The 20,275-nt window shown below is 40.9% G+C and overlaps 2 protein-coding genes across 4 annotated transcripts in view; one reads left to right on the forward strand and one right to left on the reverse strand.

The window, feature by feature from the left end:
• The window catches only part of MCPH1 (microcephalin 1), a 226,427-nt gene that overhangs the window by 92,702 nt on the left and 113,450 nt on the right, over positions 1-20,275 (reverse strand). The window lies entirely within an intron of this gene.
• The window catches only part of ANGPT2 (angiopoietin 2), a 56,754-nt gene that overhangs the window by 20,476 nt on the left and 16,003 nt on the right, over positions 1-20,275 (forward strand). For both annotated transcript variants that reach the window (XM_082608554.1, XM_082608555.1), the window contains exons 2-4: positions 10,319-10,474; positions 13,684-13,805; positions 18,322-18,554. In XM_082608554.1, coding sequence (XP_082464680.1) covers positions 10,319-10,474; positions 13,684-13,805; positions 18,322-18,554 — 511 coding nt within the window. The remainder of the gene's footprint in view (positions 1-10,318; positions 10,475-13,683; positions 13,806-18,321; positions 18,555-20,275) is intronic.

Raw genomic sequence — 20,275 nt, forward strand, 5'->3', positions numbered from 1 at the left:
GGTAGCAAGGTTTTCAGGTAAGCACAGGTACACCAGTGCAGTGGTAAGAGTCCTGGACTGGGCACTGGGTCACCAGGGTTTTAATTTTCACTCCACTACCAGCTAACACTGTGACCCAGGTCCTAGAATCCTCATTCATATAATGAGAAAGTTCAGCCATGTTACTGATTTCCAAAGCCTTCCTCCCCACCCAGCTTTTGAAGGTCTGTCACCCCAAAGCCAGGTGACAATGGATGGATATATCTGTATCTACATTTATCTCCACACCTGAGGACATATGTATGTTTATAAATATGTATGTTCATGAATATAAACAAAATGTTTCAAAGATTCTGCCTGCTGCAGAAAGACACTGAAATCATTTACTTACCTTATTTTTTTCTCGGTGCACCTTAATTTCAGACAGGCAAGAACACTTTAGTTTCATTAAAAAAGAAATCCTCAGTATACTGTCATCTAAATTAATCAAATCTCGTTCCCAGAGCTGAATTTCAACGGCTCCCATTGTAATAACTGACAATTCAGTCCCTTTTATAAACGAGAGAATAGTCGCATGTTCCCTTTCTACCTCTGTAGGAAGCATCACTTGCATATCCTAGGCTGAGAACAAAACATCCCAGGCACCAGACCAACGAAGGAGTCTGCAGAGTGTCTTCTGTGCCGTCGGGCATTTGCTGAGGTCGAAGGGAAGTTCTCTCAACTGCTTTGGCCTGCTAAGCTCATGTTCCACCTTCAGCAGATGGTGATCGGTGATCGTGGCCTCGGTTTTGTCTCCGGCTCCACCCTTTCTCCAATCTGTCATAAACACTGACACTTTCAGGAGAGCTGCTTTCACGGCCGCCCTCTCAGCAACGTTACCAAACTGCACATGCCGGGGCTTTAACCCAGTGATCGCACACGACCTGGGGCCTGGAGCCGCTCACCTTGGCCTCACCTGCCATCACAGCACAGTCAGGTCCACAGGGCCGCGGGTGAGGCTGTGGGTGCTCCGACCTGGGGTTTCTGCTCTGTGAATGAGGCCCGGGGTCGCCCCTTGCTTCCAGGGAACATCTGGAGACCACGGCCAGTCCTCTGGGCCCCCCTCTGCCAGCCAGTCCCACAGGGAGCAGCCAGTGGACGCCCTGGCATCCTGGACGCCCACTTCCCGCCTGACCCCCAGCCATGGGGACGCTGGCGCACCCGCGGGCCCCTGCGGCACAGCACGCAGCTGGGGAGCTGATGCCGGGGTCGCCCTGCCCCAGGAGGGATGGGAGTGCGCTCTCTCTTGCCCCAGGCGGAAGGTTCTGAAACACATTTCCTACGGATCCTCAGAAGGTCCTGTGGGATCTCTCACCAATGCCACAGCGGTGGTCAAGGGTGTCCGCGTGTGTGCCGGCCTCCTCCACCCAGCTTCCCTCGCCTGTCCCCCTAGGCTGCTCCCTGGGACCACTTCCTAAGTAAACTTCCTGCATGTGTGCCTTTGTCTCGGGCTCCGCTTTGGGGGAAACCCAAGCTAAGGCAGCATGAGAATCAAAGGAGATTAAACATATACATATAGATACACATAGAAAGATAGATAAGATAGAGATGTAGATACAGACAGGCGTTCTTACCGGTGTCAATTGCTATAACTAGCCTTGCTGTATATAAGTGTATACATGACCTAACGGTATCTGCTGCATTTTATTTGCTCCTTGACTTACACGTATCTGTGAGTGCTGCGAACCAGAGCTCTAGCAGATATTTGGGTAAATATGTATGTACGTTAAGAGCCCTCTTAAGAGCTGTATCTTGTGTAAAACATGACCCCTTTTCCTATATGAAATGCCCAAACAAATTTATGTTGCTATACCAGCCTCATTATGTTTGCATAAATTTAAAAGGGATGCTATTGATGAAAAATAGCCTTTTTATCAGTAGGAAATGACTGGAACATTTTGAGGGGAAAAATACATTTTCTCCTTAGATTTTGGAGTGATGGTAAGGGCAACATACAAAGAGGCAAAGAGATAGTGTATGTGATATAAAAAAAAAAACCAATTAAATAATGAAAAGGAATATATAGTTACGCCCACAAATAAAAGCAAAGACATATGACTTGATGGAGCACAGATATACTGGTGAACTCAGATTATTTACAACTTTATCTGTCCCAGGAGGAGGGGGACAAGCTACGAACTTCAGTACGGCAGCAACTAGTGACTACGGTGCTATGCCTTATAACGTCTTCCAAGTTTACAGTCAGCACAGGGCACACTTTTAGTCTCTCTGTACTAGTGAAAATAGGAACGGGGTTATCTAGACACAGGATCAGATAACAGAACGTCATTCACAAATGATAAATGTAGTTATGGAGGACAGAAGCAGGTGTGCTTATTAACCACCCAGAAAACCTGTGCCGTCAGGGCCTTGCTTCCCTTGATATCCTGTCTGCCGGACCCTGGAGAGGACAGAAAGGGCCAGAATGGAAGGCAAGTGGCTTTGATATGGGCTCTTCTGGGAGACATGAATTCAAGTATGGCATCAATACAAAAAGGACATGGAAAGACTCCCCAGCTCATGGGGTATTTGAGCATCATCTCCAAAATGTGGAGCAATGCATTTGCCCCTAGTCCCCTGCAAGGTTTGAGATGACAAAGGTTTGCCTGAGACATGCATCTCCCAGCCTTTCCCCCTTTAACATCTGCATCTCTCCTCAAACACTGCTGAGGACACAACTGCTTGGGCAGTCAAATGTCCAGATTAATAAACAAACCAAACCAAAACAAAACAAACCAAAACAAAACAAAACCTTATATGGAGGGAGAAGCCCAGTTTTGCCACTTTTCTGTCTGAAGACCTCCAAAGACGTTTTAGTTTCCTCATGACAGGGACCCAAGAACATTAGGTCATAAGCCTTCCAAACAGAATATCCCTTGATTTAATGATCTTGCATTCACGTTTCCAAACTAATTATCGGAGCAAATGTTTTGCTCATTGTTCCAGTGCGGATGGCTGGAGAGTGGCTTCAGGATCGCTGTATCCCAAGCAAAGAAGAACGTAAACCTGTAGTATTAGGAGGTTTAAAAATCAATGAGACAAAACAAAATGTTTTTGATATCGAATCGCAACACACAAGGACATGGGGCTCTTTGAAGAGAGCGGGCAATGGTGTAGCATCTGCCTGCAGAAAGGGCAAAGCCTCCTGGCAAAGGAGATGCAGACAAAGGCCGGAGGGATGAAGCAGCCTCCGTGGCCTGGCACATCCAGGAGGCAGGTGAGCACAGGACGTGAGGCAAGGAGATCACAGGGCACAGGCCGAGAAGGGTGTGTGCTGAGCTTTGCCTCACAGGAGCAGGCACAGGGCAGTACGTGAGCTGCAGGGGATCAAGCTGCAGCGAGCACCCTGCCCCTCAGGTGGGACGGAGGCAGAGTTAGGGGCTGCGTCACAACCCAGAAGACAAAGGAGGGCAGACCTTGGTGGGAAGAAGGGATCAAGTCAGAGGGATGAGTGAGGTAGGAAAAAACATCCTTTTTTGTGGGGGGGGCGGTGAGTGGAAGAGACAACAGTTCCAGTATCTTGTTTCCAAATTGAAATGCTACAGAATAAAATGCTTCCAGTGAAACCTCAAGGTACGTGTTAACTTCCTAGGGAAATCAGGTTATTCAGATGGCCAAAACCTGATGGACTAAAAGGCAACAGGACACGGAGCTTTGTTTAAGTAGAAGTGATCTCTCAACCAGGACCTATATAGTTGGTAAGGGACCAACATCAACATCTTGAAGTTAGGGATGATTTTCGTATACTATCTATGTTCTCAACCAGGATCTATATAGTTGGTAAGGAACCAACATCAAAATCTTGAAGTTAGGGATGATTTTTGTATACTATCTATGTTCTCAACCAGGATCTATATAGTTGGTAAGGAACCAACATCAAAATCTTGAAGTTAGGGATGATTTTTATATACTATCTATGTTCTCAACCAGGATCTATATAGTTGGTAAGGAAGCAACATCAAAATCTTGAAGTTAGGGATGATTTTTATATACTATCTATGTTCTCAACCAGGATCTATATAGTTGGTAAGGAACCAACATCAACATCTTGAAGTTAGGGATGATTTTTATATACTATCTATGTTCTCAACCAGGATCTATATAGTTGGTAAGGAAGCAACATCAAAATCTTGAAGTTAGGGATGATTTTTATATACTATCTATGTTCTCAACCAGGATCTATATAGTTGGTAAGGAACCAACATCAACATCTTGAAGTTAGGGATGATTTTTATATACTATCTATGTTCTCAACCAGGATCTATATAGTTGGTAAGGAAGCAACATCAACATCTTGAAGTTAGGGATGATTTTTGTATACTATCTATGTTCTCAACCAGGATCTATATAGTTGGTAAGGAACCAACATCAACATCTTGAAGTTAGGGATGATTTTCGTATACTATCTATGTTCTCAACCAGGATCTATATAGTTGGTAAGGAACCAACATCAACATCTTGAAGTTAGGGATGATTTTCGTATACTATCTATGTTCTCAACCAGGATCTATATAGTTGGTAAGGAACCAACATCAACATCTTGAAGTTAGGGATGATTTTCGTATACTATCTATGTTCTCAACCAGGATCTATATAGTTGGTAAGGAACCAACATCAACATCTTGAAGTTAGGGATGATTTTCGTATACTATCTATGTTCTCAACCAGGATCTATATAGTTGGTAAGGAACCAACATCAACATCTTGAAGTTAGGGATGATTTTCGTATACTATCTATGTTCTCAACCAGGATCTATATAGTTGGTAAGGAACCAACATCAACATCTTGAAGTTAGGGATGATTTTCGTATACTATCTATGTTCTCAACCAGGATCTATATAGTTGGTAAGGAACCAACATCAACATCTTGAAGTTAGGGATGATTTTCGTATACTATCTATGTTCTCAACCAGGATCTATATAGTTGGTAAGGAACCAACATCAACATCTTGAAGTTAGGGATGATTTTCGTATACTATCTATGTTCTCAACCAGGATCTATATAGTTGGTAAGGAACCAACATCAACATCTTGAAGTTAGGGATGATTTTCGTATACTATCTATGTTCTCAACCAGGATCTATATAGTTGGTAAGGAACCAACATCAACATATCTTGAAGTTAGGGATGATTTTCGTATACTATCTATGTTTTCCTGTCCCCAGCCAATTCTGAGATTACTTTCCTTTTGGTACAAAAAGTGATGATGATAATCTTGGTGAAAAGGAAGATGGCCAGGGAAACACTTTGGTGTGTAATCAATCTGCCACGGTTGCTTCGTAAATGGACTTATTTTTCCTGTCAAATTATTTTTCCAAATGTTTGGGGAGTAATGAGAAACCTCAGGACATCTTTTACATTGAAAAACATATACATGTCTATGTTGTGTTAAAATATTTTCTTCTGGCTGCTTGAATTTCAGTGTGTTGCCAACTTTTGAAAGATGGCGTTGAGGGTGTAATTCTTTTTAGCGAATAAACAATAACATCAAGCAAGAATCTATGCAACTATAAGCACGGCAATAGCCTTACGAGGTCCATTTAAGTTTGGATAATCCACCTGAACCCGAAGGAAACAGAAACAGCTCAAGGACCCACACATGGAAGCATGCTTGGACCATCAGTTAGGACGAGGACAAAATGAACGTCCACACAATTCTTTCTAACTTGTAATGGGAGCCTTTCCGAGGCACTTGGACCCACAAATGGGAATCACTGCCTAATCATCTTCAGACGTGAGGGCAATGTCAAACATTCCTGCAAAATATGAGTATGTGAAGCCACCCATGTGAAACGAGAAAGAACCATATCCCTCCCTGGGGAGGCTCAAGTGTCTTGGAACTGTTTTGATAAGAGTGGCTAAGCGCAAACAGCAAGGACGGGAAACTTTTGCAGGAGGAGAGTGGGAGCAGGACGCTGCCAGGGAGAGGAAAGATCTCGTCTGCTTCGTATTCTTTCTTGTGCTAAGACCTCCTTATACTCGAGTGAACTTTCATTGGGCCGATTTCTATATTCCTGGGTTTCAGTTTCAGACAATTAAATACAGGAGATACTAAACAGAAAGACGTTTTTAGGCAACAAACTAGAAAAGAACTAATTTGTCAACCTCAAGAGATGGGGGAATTTCAAAGCACATGTATCCGTGTGGATCAGCCAAACTGGCTTCATTTCCAGATTTGGTCTTATGCTCAGGCACATGCAGTGATTTAGGGAAAGCCTGCATTAAATGGGAAATTTTCACACTACATAATGAATGTTCAGAGTCTTTCTCTCTAAAAATTACTACTAGTCTTTGGGGTGAAAAATACCCATTTGTCATGTCCCAAGAGATAAAAATCGTCATTGGTAGTCTTCAAATCTAGGCTTTTCTATTAGTAAAAATAACCCCCCCCCCGCTTCCTTAACTGTGTGGTAGGTGGTCTATCTTTTTCTTTAAGGCACCGAGAAGCTGGGACATTGGAAGGCACGCTCACATCAATTTTGGGATGTACCACTTCTGGCTGTTAAAAGGCAGGAAGTGCGCTGTGCCCTCTGGGTTGAACTACCTGTCTGCTCCAGGCACCCCAGCCCAGAAGTGCCCATGTGAGACTGGGCACCTGTGGTCCATGGAAAGAGATGAACACAGTAACTGAGACATGGAAGTAACCAACAAACATCAACTAGAGTTACTGTGGTTGTTACTGGCTGCGACCGTTTCTGGGACTAAGTACGTTCTTAATTCTTAGAGTACTCAACTGTCATGTCACCCACCTCTCTTAAAACCTTAATTTAATTTTGCTGCATCAAGTGTGAAAGCACAGATCTTGTTGAGAATCAACACAAAATATCTGATACTTGATATTCCTGTTTGTGTTTTACTTTTCTCTCAGAGACTTCAATTAGTTAGCAATTGGGTCAGTATCATAGAGGATTTTACTTTTTTTAGTTGTATATATTATATAAAGAAACTATATACGTATATACTATATATAATATCTACATACACACATCACATGTATACACAGATCTGTAACTTGCTTCAGTATAAGATTAACCTCCTCCCCGCAACATACCATACACATATACTTTCACACACACATAAGTCGTACACAGACTTTGTCATCCTGAAAAGCTGAAAAAATAGTGACTTAAAAAGCATTTATATTCTACTGTTTTCAAGCTGAGAGAAAGATATGGCCATAGAGTTAAGAAATTTTATTTTAAAAATTCAGGTCTTTTATGTCTTAAAGTTCTTGAATCTAATTTTAAATTGGAACTTGACTTTAAAATGTCAAATTATAAACAATCCTCTCATGTGTCTTGTTGATTGTAACCACATTTGGCTCATTAGTTCTACAGTCGGGGTTGAGGATGATGAAGGATTCATTTTCCCCTTCTAGTTATGCAATTTAGAGCGAAACAAGATAGAACCGTTTTTATTTAGCTCTTAAGTACTCAAATCAACAAGAAGATTAAGACTTACTTCTACTAGTTTGTAACTTACTACTTCAGAGTATGTACTTAAACCAAACCTCAGCTTAAGTATATCTTTAATAGTTTGAAACTTCCCAGAATAAGTCTTTCTAAATATTATCTTTGCTGGGTGTTAAGAGTAACTAAGACAACTCTTCTGGATGACTTACATAGCTTTAACTTTAACCTCAAAAATTCCATTATTCCCATGGTAGTGAGAGAGAGAGAGAGAGAGAGAGAGAGAGTGAGCGAGCAGACAGCGAGGGAGGGAAGGAGGGAGGGAGGGAGGGAGGGAAGGAGAGAGGGAGGGAGGGAAGGAGAAATTACAAACTTCTATCCATGAGCTGTTTTATATCATATATTTAAATCGTAAAAAGTTACAATTTTTAAAAGGTGGGAGAAAGGGGAAAGGAAAGACTGAATTAAGAAAGAAAGACCACAATTGCCGAAAGGCCTGAGCTAGTCAGTACTAGCTAGTTAATAAAAGGGTAACAAGGGTTATCACACTTCAGATTATATGAAGTCTATACTATACATGTTTGTTGGACTGCCAAGCAGTAGTACCTGACTTTTTTCCTACGGTGGTTTTTTCTATTTTGACCACTTCTCATATTGAGAAGTAAAGGCTTCAACTACAAGATTTTACAAATGATCAGGATTCTAGTAAGTGTCAGTCTTCATGCTATATTTGATCTGCCCAAACCAAGGGAGAACCAGGGGGTGACTGTGAACCATCAAGATAACCAGCACGGAGGGAGATGGGCAGTGCGTGGGATGGAGCTGATGCAAACCAGCATGGAAACAGTAACCCCACAGCTCTCACACTAACCCCAACCTTGCACCACCACTCAGGGCACAGTGTGTAAGCTGCACCAACAAAGAAGCCCTTGATTGTCGGGGGAAACTCGACCCTGTCCGTTCCATTTTCTCACTCTTATAGGCAGAAGCATAGAATTACTCAGGGGTTAACACTTTAGGAGAAATAAGGTTTGATGACTAGCTCTATGAATGGTTTCTCTGCAGAGAATGATGAATTGTAAAGAAAGGCACTATAAGCAGATTTTGTTTTTAAATAAGCAGTTTGATAATCAACTTTCAATTATCCAATTTAATAAAAAAGTTTTTTGAGTTATAACTATGTGAAAAAGAAATGAAAATAAAAATAAGGTTTCTGTCCTCATGACCTTATAGTTTAGACCAATGACTGGAATTGTGGCTTCCATGATTGGATCATTAAGAAAAACAAAGAAAGAAAATGAAATTTTAAGTACCTGGAGTTACACATGCACAATGCCTTTAAAAGCAGAGCTTAATTAATCCTTAAAACACTCCTCTGACCAAACCAAAACCCTATTATATATACGAGGACACTGTGGCCCTCCCCAAAGTTGAGCAACTCACCTAGAGTCCAAGGAAAATAGGGGAGCAGGTGTGCACAGCCTGAAGCCCACATGTTCCTTCCCACACACCTGGCTGGCCTGCATCTGTATTCTTTTTTTAATTAATTAATTTATTTTTGGCTGCATTGGGTCTTCATCGCAGTGCGTGGGCTCTCTCTAGTTGAGGTGAGTGGGGGCTACTCTTCGTTGCAGTGCACAGGCTTCTCATTGCGGTGGCTTCTCTTGTTGAGGAGCATGGGCTCTAGGCATGCGGGCTTCAGTAGTTGTGGCTTGCGGGTTCAGTAGTTGTGGCGCATGGGCTTAGCTGCTCCGCGGCATGTGGGATCTTCCCAGACCAGGGATCGAACCCATGTCCCCTGCATTGGCAGGTGGATTCTTAACCACTGCGCCACCAAGGAAGTCCCTGCATTTGTACTTAACTGTATATTTTTACTGCCAAAGACACAGGCACCTACACCCATGGCAGTGAATTAGCTTGTTGACGCTCTTGCATGTAAGCGAGTGTTAAAATGAGCAGGCACGCCCTCGGTCCATGGGAGAAGAACCAATCCTGACGGTCATGTGAGATAATGAACAGACCAGACTAGGATTAAGTCTGCCTGATAGAGAAAATGACGAGACCGTGAAAAATGCACACCTTAGAGAACTGAACAGGTCTAATGTGTGATGACCTCAGTAAGAGGGAAGGTAGGGGGGTGGTCACTGCAGAATGTGGCCCTGAGTTACAGGGAAAATCCAAAGGTGCACCCCTCCTCAACCTCTATCTTAGAGAGTCTTCTGAAGCCCGTATTTTGAGAACCACAAGTCTAGAAAGTGGTAGAAATAGTGATGCTTCTTCGTACCAGATTTTCATTTCCTGCGTAACGTGGATGCAACACAGCGAAATCCTGGTGGCCCTTCCTGCCGCACGGCATGGCCATCTGCCCACCTCTGAGCTGTGGTTTTACCACCTCCCTTGCCTGTGTGCACTTCCAGGGCTGTCTAAACCGTCTGTCTCCCACACATGCTGTTACTGGGCTGCCAGATTTTGAATTAACATCAAATCACACTGTCTTTTACTGCTATAGTAATAAGAAAAACCCAGCAAGATTGCAAAGGCAGAGCAAGGCACAAGACTTCCAAGAGGTGCTTTAAAAGACAGGGAGGGCTTCCCTGGTGGCGCAGTGGTTGAGAGTCCGCCTGCCTATGCAGGGGACGCGCGGGTTTGTGCCCCGGTCCGGGAAGATCCCACGTGCCGCGGAGCGGCTGGGCCCGTGAGCCGTGGCCGCTGAGCCTGCACGTCCGGAGCCTGTGCTCCGCAACGGGAGAGGCCACAACAGTGAGAGGCCCACGTACCGTAAAAAAAAAAATAAAATAAAATAAAAAATAAAAGACAGGGAAACTAATTAGGAATAAGGTTTCTGATCATTCGACTCATGACCGTCTTCCTGACACTTGTTCTTTTCTAGCTTGAGAATTACATCCAGGACAACATGAAGAAAGAAATGGTGGAGATACAACAGAACGCAGTGCAGAACCAGACCGCAGTGATGATAGAAATAGGAACCAACCTGCTAAATCAAACCGCAGAGCAGACCCGGAAGTTAACTGATGTGGAAGCCCAAGTAAGTAGTGAAATAGGAAACACAGAATGGCCCAGCCAGACAAACACTAGCACAAAATCGTTACCTAATGAAACAAGGGAAAAGCAGAGAAAGCGCAAGGGTAGAGGAAAAAAGGATGATTGATAAGAAATTAAGAATTTGTGTCTAGACAGAACTTTAAAATCAGGAAATATATTTTCATTGTTACTACTGAAGTTACATTACCTTTACTCTATGGAGGACATACACACCACGTTCATGTTCTTCGTACTTGACTACAAGAGAGCTGCTCCTCTGCCTCACTGGAATTTTCTGGGCTTGAGATAAACTCTCCATTTCTGGGCCCTTCACTGTTGTGTGCATCTGAGACATGAAAAGCACTGAGGTAGAGTGCTGGAAGCTTTGTGCTTAACCCGAACTTTCGAGTTAAGATGAAAGCTAAGTCTCACAGAACTGCCAAAACAATTCGTGGTGTGTGTTTGTACAATTTGTGGTGTGAATTTATAGAGAGAGAAGCAAAGAGAAGAGTAAGAAGACGTGGTTGAGGCACAGAGAGTGTTTAGCCACCAGCCCAGAGCCTTGAGTTCCGTGATTAACTGGACGCGCGAATCTCAACAAGGCACTAGCTTTCCCTGGCCTCCAAGGTTGGGACTATGAAAGGGGGGGTGCTGGCCAGCTGACTGACTGCCAACTTCCCTTTTAGCTTTAAGATTCCATGAGCTATCAATTAATAGTAGTAGGAAAGAAGAATATGGAATACGAAAATATTAGAAGAATAACAGGAAAACATTAAAACAAAATTCATCTGGAGCCATGCTGAATGACAAACAATATGTGACCCAATAAGAAGAGTCCGGGTGGGGGGAAAAAGTGCTGCTGGGGGTATTTACGGAGATGTTTCAAGTTCAAGCCTTGTCATCAGTGAAATGGCCTTCTGGGTCCTAACCGTAGCTTCTTTACAGTCTTATGAAGTTAGTATCTCCCAACCCTGAGTTATAAATAATGCTCAAAAAAAAAAAAAAACAAGTATAGATTTAATTGTAAACGATCCCCATGACATATTATTCTTATGTGCCACTTAAGCTAAAAGACCAAGAAATGCCAAAACATCAGTCAGGAGGGGATAAGAAATAAGGGAAATGATAAGCTTTCCAACTGTAATAAGCCCACGTTGAGAAGGGCACCAGCATTCTTTCATTGTCTCTCTGAGAACTACTGGATGAGGTAGAGAGAACAGGAGGGGGGTGGTAGGAGAATAAAAGATTTTTATCTGAATATAGAATAAGAAGTTATTTGCTTACCACATCTTTCCATAACATCAGAGCAGTTTAGGACAAATATAAATATCTTACACAACAGGTCACAAGGTACTGAAAACTGTAATCCTCAGAGGTAATAAAATATAAAAAGGAGAAGACACAAAAATCTAAAAGTAAATGTATCAATATATCCATTGTCAATTGTTAGAATAAATTAGTAAAGTTTAGGTCACATCCCACCTTTGGGTAGTAAAACTGTTGAGCAATTAAGCCCTTCAAAAAGCTGTCCTGGAAGTATAACATTGCCTATGGTTCAGATAAGAGAAATAAAAAAGTATAAGGTACAGAGCAATGATGTAAATCTTTGCCATCCTGTGTAAGTTAGGCTTACTAGCATTTAATGAGGTTTTGTTGGACCACATGATATAAAAAATCTATTGTGAAACTAGATATCACCTGATCCAGGATAACAGGAAAATAGGAAGATGGCTGGAAAGAAAACAGCCTATAATGTCCAACTGAACACATTAAGACGGCGGAACCCAAGCAAGGACATCAAGGGACCGAATTACGTACCAACTTACCTAAGGCATCTGCTGGGTAGCTACTATGTGAAATGGGTTAAATCCAAACATGAAAATTTCTGATACGAAAATTCTTCCAGCCTGTCAGGGTGTCAGACTATTAAACCAGACTGTGAGGGGTGGTTGGAGGCCTGAGAACTCAGAGAGAACAAACAACCATGTGACCTGGGTAACTTAGAGTCACCTGCAGCTGGAGGCCTTCAGAAAAGTGATGGAAAACACCGCAACTGGTCCTGGGTGGGTCAGGACCCACACACCATCCTCCCACCCCTCCCCCACTGAACTCATTTCATAGCTCTTAGGAGCTAAATAGAAGACCAAGTTTCCAGGTCCTTCTATCAATAACCAACACAGAATGTCTGGGCCCCAAAAAGATGTAGGCCAAATCTATATTCCGGGTGTTAATATTAAATCACACCCTGAGGTTGGCCAATGCCTTCTTTCATGTGCAGAAGTGTTCATGGTATGAAGGCATCCAGCTTTGACTAAGGACCAGACCATCCCTAAACCTGCACGGTGGGGCTGGGCTGCCGCTTTCATGAATGACACAGACCCCGAGCAAACAATGCTTCTTTCAAGGACCCTCATTCTGGGCAACAATTCTGCCTGACACTTACACATGATGTCACATCCTGAGTAACCATGACACAGAGGATGTGAGTCATGGACTCTTCCTGCTAAAACACAGCCAAACGCGAAAGAATTCATTCTTTAAGTTGTTTGAACACAATGGGAACAGAGATACCGCACGTGGTCTATGTCAGAAAGGCCCACAAAGCAAAACTGACCTCCTACTTCATATTGATGTTCTTGTTTCCTGATGGGTTTACATAATTTTTAAAATAAGAAAAAGAGCAGTGGAAAGGGGGGGGGGGGCGGAAAGAGAAAGAAAGACTAAACAAGTGAATACAAACAAGGAAACGCTGGGCTAAAAATGCGCTACGTTCTTATAGAATGGAAGTATGTGACTTCTGAACACTTGGTCTACCGGCAGATGTGAGACCAGCATTTTGTCTTGAGCAGAGGAAAAGCCTCTTTTCATTTATCAGCAACTTCCGATATATTAAACATGACCATTTTATACTCTCAATTATCTCACTGTGTGAAACGGTAAAACGTGGCAGAATAAGATAATGAACATTATTTGACACAAACACCATCGTTCAGAACTATTAAACCCTTTATAGTCATCATTAAACACATGATGAAAAAAATGTTTAACACACTGATGTAATCCAGCACCACATGCCTTTTCTGAAAATGAAAAATATGCCAAATTAAGATGCTTGGGTAAGTAAGTAACATTTTAGTTATGTTTTCCTATAATTTAGATAACTTTATGTCTAATTAAAAATAATAAATAGGAATTTTATTTTGTTACATTTAGGTATTAAATCAGACAACAAGACTTGAACTTCAGCTTCTGGAACATTCCCTATCTACAAACAAATTGGAAAAACAGATTTTGGATCAGACGAGTGAAATAAATAAACTGCAAGATAAGAACAGGTAATAAAAATACAAAGAAATGTATAATCCAGAACTGTACACTTTCTAGATATGAAAGCCTATTTCATATGACTATTAATTATAAGCGTGGCTTCCAAAATGCTGAATTTCTTAACGTATAGTACGAGGATCAGAAACCTTGTGAGGGGAAGGTAGGGAGAGGGTTTGGAGAAAAATACTGGAAGGGCATCACCTTCTAAAACAGTCTTCAACTTTGTTTTTCAATCCTCTGACCCCTTAAAGATTCTCTTACACTAACCTCCGAATTCTACCTCCATATTATGCACGAATCTATGGAAAACTACTGCCAGGGTTGTGCAGTAAAAGTCACACTGGCTGGGGCATTTTGATATTAACTTTACCAAGTTCTTTGCCTCTGAGGACTTAGTTTATTCCAATGCAAAACGGTCTACAGCAGGAAAACTACACTTTATTGTAAACCAATGCACATTTCATGATGCAGTATTTACTCTTAAAGCATATGATAAAGTAAAAACAAAAGTTAATACTAAATATGGTTATATTAATATCTAAATAAATATTTAAAAATCCCAAGAAAACCAATACAAAAACTAAGATTATGGATGACCAGTGGGGATGGTTTTCATAGGTTTATTCCAGGTGGGGACATATGAGGATAATTCTACTCACATTCCAGGTGTGCTTACTTCCTTGTTTCTAATCGGGATATGTACACATGACATGGAGAATGGTCAGGCAACAACACACCCTAATTCACAATTAAATAATTCTTTATTCTTAACCAAAAATGACTGTAAGCTTATTGTCTTATAATCATTCTTTCCTGTTAATCAAGAACTAAGCTGAAACAATTATTCTGTTCCTTGAGTAACAAGTTGGACTCATTATTGATTTAGGGTTTTGAAAAGCAAGTAGATTTTTATTCCAAATATTTTAACGTTTCAAATTTTTCTCTTCTGCAAAGTAATAAATAAAAGTCTGAGACCAATAATTGAGATATAACAGTCTCTCTAGTTTCATGTTGTTAAAATGGCCTTATTTAATGTTCTTTTGAGTGGGCTGCAGTAATGCCGGACACCCTGGTACTGGACATGGTTCCCACCTTAGTTTTCTAAGTTAGTATGCAAGGATGCTAAAATGATCACTTACACACGTCAGTTACATTACCCAGGCACCATCTTTGTAAATTTTTGTCAAATTGTATTGCCCTTTGACTAAAAAAGTGTGCATCTTATTCCCAAATCAAGACACACTGCTTAATATTTTCATTTACCACAAGGTGCAAACTTTCCGATACAAAGTCAACTTGAATTGCTGTGAAAAACAATTGACAACTTTCACTACGTTTTCTGATCATCCACGATTTGATGAAATTCCTATGTATGTTAAAGCTTTACGATGTACAAAATAGCTATTGCAACCACACAGAAATCTGCTGTGTTTTCTGATAATTCTTGCTCAAATGATCCTTCACATTTTTTTCTCCTTAATCCTTCACAATTTTTCCCAGGTTAATTGACATTCGACCAGTAATGTGCTTTGCCAATAATTTCACTCCATTTTTATATGAAATTATATTTAAACATCCCAACATTTTCTCCGTAAAACTACCTTGTCGAATAAACATCTCTAACAAACTAAAATCCTACATGACTTGCAGCACCAGAGCACCACAACTTGGACAGCAAACATCTAACTCAGACTGGAGTTGCATAAGAACTGTTTCTGAATGACCTGCCACAGTGCAGACACTGCAAGGCGTAGCTTTTATCAGCTGACTTATAAAAACCGTACGTAACAAATCTAAATCTATACCTGCAGGAAGAATAACCATTTTAGCAGCTGCAGAAATCATGCTCTCTTTTGTCACAAATATGAAATGAAATGGCAATAATAATGTTTTTTTCATCAACAACTGTAAGTAAATAAAAATAAGAAAATCGTGTTGATGATTCTACATCTTTCAGTGAGTTTGGCATGCTGTTTTCAGGTGCCTTAATTTTTTTTTTTTTTTTTTTTTGTGGTACGCGGGCCTCTCACTGTTGTGGCCTCTCCCATTGCAAAGCACAGGCTCCGGATGCACAGGCTCAGCGGCCATGGCTCACGGGCCCAGCCGCTTTGCGGCATGTGGGATCTTCCCAGACCAGGGCACGAACCCGTGTCCCCTACATCGGCAGGCGGACTCTCAACCACTGTGTCACCAGGGAAGCCCTGGTGCCTTAAATTTTGACTAGCCTAAGACTTCATCTGCAGGAACATCATTACAAAAATACGTGAATGTGTTGCACGTTTGACAAACCACATTTTAAATTATCTTCAATAATTCCCCCAATGTACAACTGTCTTCTTCATGGAACAGTTTCCAATGAAGTCAAAGTACTTATTAGTTAACATTTTTCTGAAAATTGCCACTACAACACTTTTTGATTCACCAGCTGAAGTTGAAAATTACTATGCCTTTTTCATCTTATCATCCTTTTTTTTTTTCCTTCTAAAACAAGTGATTGATTTAGGGGCTACTTGTACCAGTTCAGTTATATTCTGATATTGTTATAGATTATTGTTATTGAAAAATGTTGTCATTGACACTGTCCCCTTCTGAAGAGAGGCAATAAAAACTCATAAAAGAAACATGATTCAGCCTTGATGTTTCCACCAACAAGGATATTTCCCCACATTTCTCAACAGACCATGAATTATGTTAATATAAAGTTAAGCTGTACCTAAGTCCAACTGTTATGGTGATGATCAAGTTGGCCATCCTGTATCAGAAATTCAAACAAGATGCTAATAAGCAAAGTGTCAGGCAATGCAGGCATTCTCCACCCTGCCCCACCCTCCTCCCATCACCCACCATGGCATTTGCTGCGCTGCACAAAGTTCTTGCTATGAGTTTATGCTCTATTCTCATCTGTTTGATCCCATTTATTTAATTTCCTTTTATAAAAAAAAAGAAAAGCTTATTGCAACCCACTAAATTGATTGCACAAGCCAGTAACAGGTCCAGATGAGCATTTTGCAAAACGTTGCTCTAAAATCTGATCTCTGAGACTCTTTACAGCCTTAAATGCAATGATACATGGTGCTGCTCACAACCAGCCTGGTCTGGGATGACCCGATGCTGGGCTTAACTCTTCAGTACCTGCTCGTATTTAATCTTAAGATTAAATCTTTTAGATCAGGATGTGACTGACCTCTGGATTATACTGGTAGAGGTTTGGGAGAAAGAAAAAAAAATTTTTTTTTAATATCCATCCCAGAGTATTCACACTCTCATTCACACTCTGGACTGTGTGATCATCACATCTTTCTTTTATGCCTCTTCATAGAATATTAAAGACAACAAAAGATTGGCTGGATAACAAATGTCAGCAACATCACTTTGAAGGCAGGATAGATGAGTGATTTTAAAATGTCCATACATTTTATGTTAATTGTCTAGGTGAACCATTGTAGGAGTATCTCCTATTGCCTGTACGCTGATGGTCCTAGAAATGATTTTAGGTAGAAAAGAAAAAACTTATGCATTTATTTTTAGGTTACCTTCTTCTTATGGTAAGTCATCTTGGTTTCTAGATCAATGAAAGTGATACACAAGTTAAAAAAAAATAAGTTAGCTGATATCAGTAAAAATATTAAGAAATAATAGTTGAAAAAATGGATATGGTGCAACTGATGAAAGTCGAAAGCAAATGTCTGCATCACGGTAACAGATTATTTCTTGACTTGGTACTCTGACAGTATACTTATTGTCACACACTGGTGTACAATGACTATTGGACTGGGATAAATTTAAGAGCTGCAACTGTATTTCTGATAATAATAATGATGAATACTGATTGTTAATGCTCGTAGGTAAGACCTGTAATGGGTAGTTTGTCCCTTGGCTGAGTAATGTTGTTTCCAGGGTTAAAGGTTCAGAAAATGTTACTGCCCCCAAAAAGGAACAAAAGACCCATGGATTATTTGAACTAGAGGGGGTCTCAGAGAGCATCATCTAATCTAATGCCTTCACTATGGATAGAGATTTATTTCTGTAGGTGGACTTTCCCTTAGATAGATATACACCTGAGACCCAAGGAGGGGATGGTCTGCCCGGTGACCCAGGGGGTCACGTGCAGAGGCAAGGTTCTCAGCCCGGGGCTCTCCCCACTGACCCACAGGCGTTCCCAAACCAAGGGCACCTTGTCATTGTCCAAGTTCCTCTTCAGCAGAACCATGGTCTTCAAATGCACTGCATGCGGTAACTTCTAGTTATGAACCTTACATTTTCACTGGGGTACTTTCTCCTCATGTCATATCTATGTCCTCTATCTGATCTCAGCAAGTTTGAGAGCTTCTTCAGGGCTGTGGCAACATCTTGTTACTTTATAACTCCTTTAACATCTTAACAGAGTGCCCTGGAGAAGCAGAACTTCAATAAATATAAACGATTGTATAAGGATTATGAAACTGACTAGCTGTTTACAAAGCACTTGGCTTTGATGGTGATCAGAAAACCCTTCACTAACTAACAATTATTTCCCTTTACAAGTTTCCTGGAAAAGAAAGTTCTAGATATGGAAGACAAGCACATAGTTCAACTTCGGTCAATCAAAGAAGAGAAAGATCAGCTCCAGGTGTTAGTATCCAAGCAAAATTCCATCATTGAAGAACTAGAAAAACAATTGGTGACTGCCACGGTGAATAACTCAGTCCTCCAAAAGCAGCAACATGACCTGATGGAGACCGTTCATAACTTACTGACTATGATATCGACATCAAACTGTAAGTAAAGTTTACATATAAGTTTTTCTTCAGTTTTATCTGCCAGTAGTCGACGAACCTTTCAAAATTCTGAAAAAGGCTCTCATCTTTCAGAAAAAGCACGTTTCTCTTACATATTTCATATGAATGCTTTATAGGGTCTCAATATGGGATCGATTAAACAGGAGGAAGAGGGGAAGGGGAATATATATTTATACTAATTATTATGAGGCAAACCAACCCAAACAGACTTCTGTTCATGGGCTCAGAGAGTCTACTTTTAGTTAGTTCCATTGCTAACTAGATGTTTGGGGCTGGGTAAGTTACTAAACCATAGTGGACATTTTTTTATTTTTTAAGAGGGAGAAACAATCCTAGGCCCGTAGGGTTGTTGTGAAGATTAAATGAGATAATATTGGTACTTGCAGTAACTGGCATAAGATTGGTACCCAAGAAAGGCCAGTTTCCTTCTCTCACCACATCCTTAACTACATCTTGCCTTCCTTATTCCTGTTTGACCTTTCAACTTCTCTTCAATATTAGAGGGAAGAAGGGATGCATCTTCAGTCATTAATTAGAGACATGATACACAACCTGTGTGGTATTTTTAAGTTTTTTTTTTTTTCTTAAACTTTGGGTCTAGTTCTTGCTATGGTCCGTTTCATAGTGTCCTTCCAACTGTATTCTTCTGACACAGATGCACTTTACATATGATTCATGTAGAGACCCTCTTCACCTCCATAAGAAATATGTTCTCACATTTTCCTTGACTCATACAGTTATCCCCACTTTAATTACAGAAACGTTTAAACAAGGTTTCTACTTAAACAGGGAAGCAAACAAACAAAAACAGTAGTGCAACCTTGTGCTAAGGGGCAGGTTTCACACCAGGTGGCCACTTTGCTGCGTGTGCCTTCCAACCAGAGTTTCACTCTCTTATAAGTTTTTAAAAATCATGTATTTTTCTCACATTCAGTGAAAAGGAAAAGACAATTATCTGATGTCTGGTGGGACCAAGACAGTGTGAGGTATTAGCTTGGATGAGCCAAAGGAGAGAAAATCACATAGCTCAGATCCTGGCAGAACAAACGAGCACAGGAGAAAGAGCAGCAGAACAGGCTTCGTCTGTCCCGTGTGCTTCTGGCTGGTGTGCAGACGGGAGCCTCCACCTGTGATGCCTGCCCAAGCCACCTGGTCCAGACACCTAGGCTTTTGTCCGTCTCTAGAATGACGTACAAATACGTACCTGCAAGAATACATACACACAAACACTTTTTCAATGTGGCAAAAAAGGGATTGGGAAGTCTAAACGTTGAGAGCAGAATAAAAATTTGAAAGAATTTCATAGTCCTAGACTTTTTAGACTTAAAAGGAAGAATTTCAAAGACACAGATAAATAAATGTTAGGTTCCTCTTTAACGCAAGCTATCATGAGACGGTTGCTAAAAATCCAAAGAATACTAAATGTCTTCACCCAATGGTCTAAAGAAATGTATAAAGACTTGGCCTCAGATACACAAAAAGAAAGGAAAACAATCCACACCACTGCCTAGATAGGACGTGGCCAATGGACTATGGATGCAGCCACTGTAGAGCTAACACTGTTTTTAGGTACATTCTTTTTTATTCTTCTGTAATAACTTTATCTGATTCTACTCAAGATGGAAGATTTTTTAAAAAGTAATAGTTTATTAAGGCTGATTGTGAAGTACTTGCATTACATATAGTTGATGAGAAGAAAA

The sequence above is a fragment of the Mesoplodon mirus genome (assembly GCF_964341445.2).
Source record: "Mesoplodon mirus genome assembly, chromosome: 20".
Taxonomy (NCBI): domain Eukaryota; kingdom Metazoa; phylum Chordata; class Mammalia; order Artiodactyla; family Ziphiidae; genus Mesoplodon; species Mesoplodon mirus.